The 9,536-nt window shown below is 33.7% G+C and overlaps 1 protein-coding gene across 1 annotated transcript; it reads right to left on the minus strand.

Moving 5' to 3' along the window:
- Positions 1–8,262: 8,262 nt before the first annotated feature.
- Positions 8,263–8,911, minus strand: LOC123679940 (translationally-controlled tumor protein homolog). The gene has a single exon (XM_045617522.1). It carries the CDS (start codon positions 8,849–8,851, stop codon positions 8,333–8,335), a length of 519 nt encoding a protein of 172 aa, XP_045473478.1. The 5' UTR covers positions 8,852–8,911; the 3' UTR covers positions 8,263–8,332.
- Between the last annotated feature and the right edge of the window lie 625 nt (positions 8,912–9,536).

A 9,536-nucleotide genomic window follows, 5' to 3' on the forward strand; every position in this document is an offset into this window, starting at 1 on the left:
TGTCCGTTTTCGTAGCTTGGGTCGTTTTCCGTTATTTCCGTCCGAGTTTCCGAGGCGATTCTTAGGCTTTGCAGTATTTCCAATAACATACGGTAACACTGGATCGATAGAAATCTCCAAAAAGTCCAAATACGTACATATCTCTAATCAGATTACCAGGTAAGAAAATCAAATCATTAATGATGCCACAGAAATATTCCAGTCCCAATTCGTGAAACGATTTCCGACTTAATTTCTCAGTTGGCTTCAATATGTTTTCATTTTGTTGATTATTGAATTCATATCTTTAAAAAAAATGAGAATCGATAATTTTTTATTTATTACGAACAGATCATTAAGTTGGCTTACTTCTTTGACATGTGAATTATTCTTAGTTTTGAATCGAGACTTGTATGTGTTCTAATTAATTGTTCGACATGGTTTATTCAATTGCAGAGCGGGTGGAAATAATTTCACTTTTTTTGCAAACAATCAATGTGCGAATAGAACCGCAGAATTCTTCAATCAACGACATTTAGATAAACATGTTAATAGGAAGTATGTTTTGGAATTAGTGTCAAAGTTTCAAGAAACCGGGTCCGTGGCTAATAAAAAACGAAACATGGAAAGAAATGAAGCAGCTGAAGTAGCTGTTCTTGGACAGATTGCTCTGAATCCAATGACGAGTACGAGGCAGCTAGCACATGAATCTGGTTTTACACGAACTCGAATTGCAAATATTTTGAAGCATCATAAATTCCATCCTTACAAAATCCATCGTTCACACGCACTAAACGAAGATGATTTTGACCGTCGTGTTGAATTTTGTGATACAATGAGTGAACGAGTAACTGCTAATCTCAATTATCTGTACAATGTTTGTTTCTCCGATGAGTGTTCGTTCTTTCTAAACGGCAAAGTAAATCGACACAATTGTCGTTATTGGGCCGATGCTAATCCGAGATTGTTCCACGAAGTTTATACTCAACAACCAGAAAAACTCAATGTTTGGGTTGGAATATTTGGTGACAACATTGTCGGCCCGTTCTTTCTACCTGGTAATTTTACTGGAGATATGTATTTGGACTCATTGGAAAATCACATTGATGAAATTTTGACGGAAATTATTGAAAACAATGCTGGAAATTATGTGGAAGATCAGATTGTGTTTCAGCAGGATGGAGCTCCTCCACACTAACCAGTTCGAGAATATCTGGATCAAAGATTTCCGAATCGGTGGATTGGAAGAAGGGGTCCCACTGAATGGCCAGCCAGATCGCCAGATCTGTCACCACTAGATTTTTTTCTTTGGGGCCACTTGAAGAGTAAAATTTACTCTACACAGCCCGATTCCATAGAGGATTTAAGAAGACGTATAGTGAACGAATGTCGTCAAATCACTCCAGAAATGCTGCAAAATGTGCGCCATCGTTTCGAACAAAACTTATTTCATTGTATGGAAGCTAATGGTGAACAATTTGAATATTTAATTAATTGATGTGAGTTTTTGATAACTTATTTACTTTACTTTGAAAAGTCTTATTTCTTAGATCAATAACTTCAAATCGTTCTGATACCGTACAGTTGGAGAATGATTTCAGTGAATAAAACAGCTAGTCGAACATCTGGCCCTAGTAGCATTAACACGTACGGTATGACTTCATTTGCCCAGTGGTAGATGTTTTGCAATTTCAAATACAAGTACGGAAATTTTGGTGTTTCGGAAGCACGAAATGTCAATTATTCGCAAAAAATTAATTTAAGTGATAAAATTAACTGACGCATGAATATTTCGAGAACTAATGCATAAAATGAAAAAACAATTACTGTGCTGAAATTAGTATAAAAGTACCTTTAAATTGAGGTATCACTCACCCCATCTTCCCTATTCAAAAATTGGGGGTGGGGGTTGTAGCAGCAAGGGTTGAAGCGCTATGCGTCCGTAACCTACATCTTAAGTTGTCCCCCTCGAAACAGAAATCGACCTGTCCGAGCATTTCTATCGAAAAAACTTATTTCGTCTGTAATCTCGTCTGTTTCGTTTTCAAATGGCCACCCTGTATATTTTTTTCATTATAGTATTGTATGATGGGAAAATATCATCTGTCAATAAGAGCTTCGGGTTCATGAATAGTTAGATTTACCTGTATATCCATTTTGTATTTCATAAACTGAATTATTCCTAGAAATAAAGAAAAATAAATCTCTAGCTTGATTCAACAACGTTGTGTTTATCCTCATTAACAACAAGGAACATATTTTAAAATCGAATGAGTCAATTAGTCTCATAATTTTGTTCATTTCCTAAAATTCATTATTATTATTATATGAGACGATATTTTCTCTATTTCAGAATAGGAATAGGAGCCCATTCTGCAACTTGTTTTAGAATATACGATTTATGCATAAAATGTTATTTTTTCGGTAGATTGACAGTTATGAAGCATTACGAACCGTTCGAGATATTTAAAGTGTTCTTTTTCACGAATCCAATTCATTTCCCTTGATATCTTAAATATCGATTACAAAAACACATTAATCATTTCGTAACCATTACTTAACGATATGTTTACATTTGAAGAGTCTTAGAATTTTGTAGATATGGAAATTTCTGTTAATTAAATTTTGTCAAATTTGATGTAAACATTATTGTGGTCAGTAAAATCCCTAACCGGCGTCTCTGGCCTTACATATATCAAATAAGATCTACTGTCTCGACACAGTAACTTCAGTCTTGATCGTACAAAAAAATTATTATCTCCTCTAGAATTATCCGAAAATCGAAATATAAAAATTGCTTGTTTCTGGGTCCAAAAATGGTTTTTTTCGGGGGTTACTATTTATGTATTGAGAATACAAAATATAAACAAGCGATTTTGATGCAAAATATTTTTATTGCTTCTCAAAATAATCGCCTTTAAGATCTATACACTTTTGCATGCTATTGAACCATCATTCGAAACATTTTTTTCAATCAGAAGATGATATGGTCTAAAAATTCTAAAAAATTAGTTTTGAAGGTCCCAACCTCCTGTTTGGGCGCTGAAAATAGTTGTCCACGAAGTTTATTTTTAATTTCTGGGAAGAAGAGGAAGTCATTCGCTGCTTAGTTGGGGCTGTAAGGCGGATGACTAATTATTTTGATTTTGTGTCTTAATACTCATTCGTTGCATTAGATGTGTGTGAGATCGCATTGTCATGTTGCAAGATGATTTGTCGTTTTGGGTTTATTTCTCTGAATTTACCGAAAACTTCAGGTAAAAAATTGTTTGATACCACTCTGAATTAATATTCGTTTGATTTTCAAGAGCCACAATTGCCACAGGACCTGTTTTCATGAAGAAAGACGCCACCATTCACATTGAAAAACGGAAACACCCAAACTGCCGACTAGACTTTTCTTTCTGGCTCGTATGCATAAATCCATGTCAAGTCATCTATGACGATGTTGTATACCGCTTTGGATGCACCACAGTCGTATTTCGAAATCATTTTATCGCACCAATCGACAACAGCAATTTTTTGAGCATCATTCAACAAATATGGAGTCCAACTTACATAGAGCTACCGAACACAAAAATGTTCAATGAAATGTTTCTGATATGTCACATGACGATCTTCCCCAATTAGTTTTCGCACAGCATCAATATTTTCCGGCACAGTGACGTGTTTTGAAAAAGCTTCTTCAACTTCTTCAGTGAGCGAACCCCTCGTTTAGGTATGGTATTTTTCCTTCCAGCTTGAGAACACGATCCATGATTTTTAAAGGCAACAAATTATTTTTCGGAAACTTGCGACATACAAAAGCACATTAAATATATTTGTACCAATTGCTTCAATGATTCTGAATAAAATATTTTTATTGTACAATCCTTGGCCGTATAGTTTCTGAGTTATGAATGGTTTATTGGAAAATTGGATGGAATGTTAGAGGACTCGAATCTCACCGCTATTATATCTCAATTTTAGTAATTAAACATAACTGATTTGGTACTCAAGAATCAGCAAAGAAGTGGAATTATAGTTTGATATTACAATTTTCGCAAATTCCAAGTCGTTAACTCTTTCCAGAGAACATTATCTGAATATTTTTGCAACTAGTCATGATATCCTGGAGCAATGGTCTGCTTGTGAAATTCTCATCATGGCTTTTTTATTTATTTCAAATCTTTATATCATATATTTTCTCGAGGTCGTTAATTCAATGTTTATAATCGAAATCCCAATGAAATCATTACACTTCACCCAAATTTCAGATTTATTTAGGATGGATGTTCAATGAATAGAAGAGGAGAATTTTTTCTGTTGAGATTATTTTCATTTTTTTTTCCAAAGGTATATGCTTCATCCACGACTTGCCATTCCTGTCAAAAAAAGATACAGGAAACATTCAGATCGAACTTTTCGGTAGAAAACGTCAAGATATATATTTTGATACGTAAAAAAATAAAATATATATATGAGAATAATCAGTATTACTGAGCATTGAATGAAAATATGATTCCCTTAGTTATCCGAAAATTAAATTTATTTTCTATGGCATTTCAGTTTTAACCAAACCCAAAATTGTTTTATTATGAGGAGAATCAAATATTCTCTTCCTTGAAAACAATTTCACTCTTTATCATATATAATTAAAATTTCACTCTATATCTATATGATGACTTAATGAACCAAAATTGATATGAGGTCTCAAATCTTATTCTTCCATCATTATATCTCGGATACAAAAAAACACATAAGAAAACACCCATGGTTGCCATCTACTCCATAATTGTCATCGACTACGAAGATTAAATAAGGAAAATATCATAGGCTGTATCTTTCAGAAGTCTTGCAGCTTTCAACGTTGCTACGCCGAGTTTGTTATAGGTAGAATATAACGGATGACCGGTTTCAAGAAGGTAAAAAGTGGCTTCTCCTTGTTGCCACATCTATGGGCACAGGAAGGTCAATGCTGCACCTGCCGTTGTTATTTGGACAGCCGGAGCCAACGTTCCAACCAAGAACGAGTCTTCATGCAAATGAGTCCAATTTTATGTCTCGAGGCTAGCCACAGATCGGCGGCGCTCTCCTAAAATAAGTAATCATCTTATTGGGACACAAATGGCAACAGCGCGAGTTTGCGATCAACGGTTGCAGAGTCACGTTTGCCTTTAATAAGAAGTTCGGGTCAACAACACGTGTGCACACACATGTGTAGGTAGACATGCTGAATATCTGCTATCATATTATGTTGACAACTATGTATTCTATCTTTTCTGAAACCAATCATTTACAAAGACACATGTTACACTATTGATCAATAGTTATCATACTGGGTATTAACTAATAAGTGCGACAAACTTCAGGAGTTGATTCTCCATGAAAAACTAACGGGTTTCCTATATAAATTTTTTCGCAAATGCTTTGTTATCCGAGGTACGGGGTGTTACAGTTTTTCTTAATAACTGACTACTTATTTCTTGCTCTGAAACCGGTATTGAATAAAATTTGGTGGTACCTAGTTATTGTGCATTTATTGAGATGCAAATCACAATTTTATGTTCGCCATTGGCGCGCATAAAGGTAATGATTTCCTTTTTTTTCAAAGAAAAAATGCTACGCCATTGAGATATTGTGAATTGAATATAATATTTGAATTCCTCGTTCAGTTTGGGACAAAAAGTCCCTTATGCTCTGTTTCCATATGACAGGCCGTTTTTATGCAAAAAAAAACAAAACATCTTAACGCGTATTATGTATTTCTTTGATACATTTCAGCAGCGACGCTGTTACAAATTGGAATTCAAAAATCTTAATTGGTTCGAAATTTCCCAATGGCGTACCTTTTTTTATTGAGATTAATGAATGAATATTATATATTATTATATTATATAACAGAAATTATATAGCAAACTAGAATTATTTTTTCATGTAGAACCACCCCCTGAAGTTTTACGCACTTATTAACTAACGCCTTGTATATTTAGTTGAATATAAATGGACTAAATCACATTACCATGATAATTCATTGGAGGGAATATAGTAAACTTCAATGAAGGAGTATATGAAAATATAAGATATTTCCCATGGAATACATTTTTACAGGGTTTTCCTGAATAGGGGGGTACAAACGAAAATGAGAGCAACCTTGATTAATTTTGAGAAAAGAGTCTCATAAAGATGGACATACGCTTTGTTTTCCAGGTGCAGAGTGTTTTTTGTAGTTCTATTTTTTGAAATAATTATACAAAATTATGAGTCTCCACAGGGTGTTGTAAATAAAAGCCTACTTTTCGTCTTTTTGTATATAACAAACAACGTACCCTAGGACGGCATTGAAATAGTTATGATCTCGAAGAATCAAGCTACAAAATTGCTGGAATAGGCCAAAGGGTTCATGAGAAAATAAACTACAAACTTCATCGATATTTTTTCCGTTCCCCTCATTTTGCCAATGTGTTCGAAAAATATTTCATGAAATTCGTCAAAAAGGGTTAATTGCACCAGTGTCATACCCAGACATAAGCCTTGGGGGGGATAAAGAGAAACAATTTGGTTATTCGTTTCCGATGTCCTTTGAATTTACAGACACTTTTGAGATTGATTTTCACCTGTCCAAGTGTCAGGTCTTGTATTAAAAAGCGAAAAACTTCAAGATTCGCCTTAATCAATGTTCCTCCTTTTGAAGAAGTTTTCCAGAAAAGCTTACTCATAATAATATTCGATTTGTTTTTGGGATCACACAACAACAACACACTTTGAAAGTTTAATTCGGAATAAAAAAGAAACATCTTAAAACTAGTCAACAGAATAAGGTATACTAAACCTACTGAACTGATCTATCTTTGCGAGTGAAAATGTTAACACAGTAAGAAATGGAATCCAAAGTGTCGACAAAGGGATAATTAGGTGTAATATGATATTATTTATTTACTATTAGGGTACTAAAAAATTGGAGAAATTGCTATCATGGGTACCGCTATTTCAATTCGAATAGTACGGGGCTTTAAATTCAAAATCTAATTGATTTTTACCCGGTTGTTTATCATCAATTTTGCATTTATAGCCCGTATGTAAGTAGCGATTGTGCAGACGACAGTCGGATCAGATCAAAATTGAAATATTTAGCGTTGTGATTTATAATGAATATTCGTCGTGGGGGGATATATCCCCTTTATCCCACCACCCCTTGGGTACGCCACTGAATTGCACTATATGTACTGTCTAACTCGTCATGACGGTCTCGTAGGACATTTTTATATGGCGAGCAATAAAAATTCACTTTTTGCACTTGTTGCGGAAATAACTATGGATATTTACGATGTATCTATAAATCAAACAAAATTGTTATCACGAAAAATTCGTCTTCAATTAATCTTAGAATGTATGAGCCAGATTTTTCAACAAAGGATTTCATATCCTGGGTAGGTACCCATTATTTTTGTTGTTCGACACTTGCCTCTGTTTTGAACAATGAGTGTCACCGTTCTTTTGATCATTCAAACACAAGTGTTAAAATTCCGAACGGACAGGTAAGAGTTCCCACTCATAAATCTCTTTTAGACAATCGTCAGGTGTAATTTCTTGTGAAGTTTATTGTACAATAGAGAAAGAATCTGTACTACCTCGAACATGTTACCACTTCTCAGAAGGAAAGTGCAGAATAAACACATTTCGACATCGCCTCAAAGCTCAAAGAAAAATTAATTTCTGAGTGTAACTGAGAAAGTGAATGCTATCGATATCAATAACATTCTTGAGTGCATAAACGGATTTTGAAAATTTAATTGGGAATGATACAAAATAAAATATCTGAAATGTAATTCATGAAAATATATCATACAATCGTAGATTGCTCTATAAATAGCGAAATCCATAATTCCAACAATATAGAAATATATGTAGTTCCGAATTTGATGATTAAGTTTTGAGGAATTATTTTTTTGATGATTTCATTATTATAGTGAACTATCCTGATCCTGACGATTCTGACGTGTTAACCGTAAAAATTGAGACACTGATATTCATTAACAGAGTTGCCGTAGCTTTCGAACTTTTCCGATTATCATTCATAATAAAACTTGTATGTGAGTATCGAAGAAGGAAGGAACATACAGAATGATTCGGTACATATATTTCTGTTAGAACTTCGTGTTCATCGATAATTCTCACAATAAAATAGGCGTAATTGTGTAATAACCAGATTTACGAATGACAAATGTTTTTTTTTTATTTTCCGATATATCTTCCTAATTACTATATATTGTTGAATATTTAAATATATATCCAGTGGTTTAAAAAATAATTAGCATTTCACAATTGAAAAAAGATGGAATTGTCATAAATAATATTTTGCTGCTAAAATCATCTAGAACTTTTCTTCCTCCAATCCATGTTTGAATGCCATTAAAACTGGGACAGAATCTCCATCAATATCACAATATTCCAACATAGCCACCATGCCATCAATTTCCATCGATTCTCCAGTGAAGAATTGGAGTTCCTTGAATCTGCCTAATATATCCTTCATTACTTTATTCATATTTGATTTGAAAACTTCTACTTGGTCTGGGGCAGTTTCTTGTAATTTAGCTACGAGTTTTTTCATGTAATCCTTAAGGTAGGAAGTGTAAGATTTCTTATCATGGAAGGCAAATGTTTCACACAATCGGTGGTTCAAGACAACGTCAACACCTGACTCGACAGTCGATTCACAATCATCGGAAGCTTCCTCAGCAGATGGATTTGCACCATCAATGGTAATGTCATCTGATTTACGTTGTATAAGTTTACCGTAAACCTCATATAGTACCTCATCGACCAATTTAATTTTATAAGAGTCAGAGAAGATCTCGTCACCGGTGAAAATATCTTTGTAAATCCTCATTTTGGTAGATAAATTTGGATTTTTATAGATTTATAACCCTAAAACGTCCAACCTATGCGGAAGAAACTGTAAAAAGTATTCCTTTAACAAAATAATCGAGATTATATAATCTGTACTCAGCTACAAGTTGTCAATACAATAGAAACTGTTGTAAGAGAAAATGGAAAATTGTGAACAATCATTTTCTGCAATATGATTAAAAAATTTTTTTATGTAAACAATCAACAGTGCTGTATCTTAATGATGATAAACAGTAACAAAGCACAACTGGTTCTCCTTACTCCTATAAGCTTCTGAGAATTGAGAGGTTTTACAGTGCCTAGGAGAGTCGGGAAAGAAAACATTGAGCATTTTGATGCAAAGATCATCAACGAAAATGTCAATCTATAATGAAAATATGAAGATACATATGAAGACGATATCATTACAAAACTCCCATTGTAAGAATGAACATGCTGTTTCATCAAAAATAAACCGAAACATTAACGATGAATATTGATTGATTATTGGTGACGTCCATGTTTTTTGGACAATTTCAATTTAATGTCTCATTAATACATCGCCAACGTTTCGAATCATGTGTGATTCTTTTTCAAGGCTCGTATTTTCATAGTATGAAATATTGTCAGTTTTAATAAAATCTCTTTCAGGATGTTTATCATATAAAGAATATCAGAATTATTTT

Source organism: Harmonia axyridis, chromosome 5 (assembly GCF_914767665.1).
Source record: "Harmonia axyridis chromosome 5, icHarAxyr1.1, whole genome shotgun sequence".
Taxonomy (NCBI): domain Eukaryota; kingdom Metazoa; phylum Arthropoda; class Insecta; order Coleoptera; family Coccinellidae; genus Harmonia; species Harmonia axyridis.

Excerpts from the sequence above, each read along its gene's own strand:
- LOC123679940 (XM_045617522.1), bottom strand. The coding sequence starts at position 8,851 with ATGAGGATTTACAAAGATATTTTCACCGGTGACGAGATCTTCTCTGAC.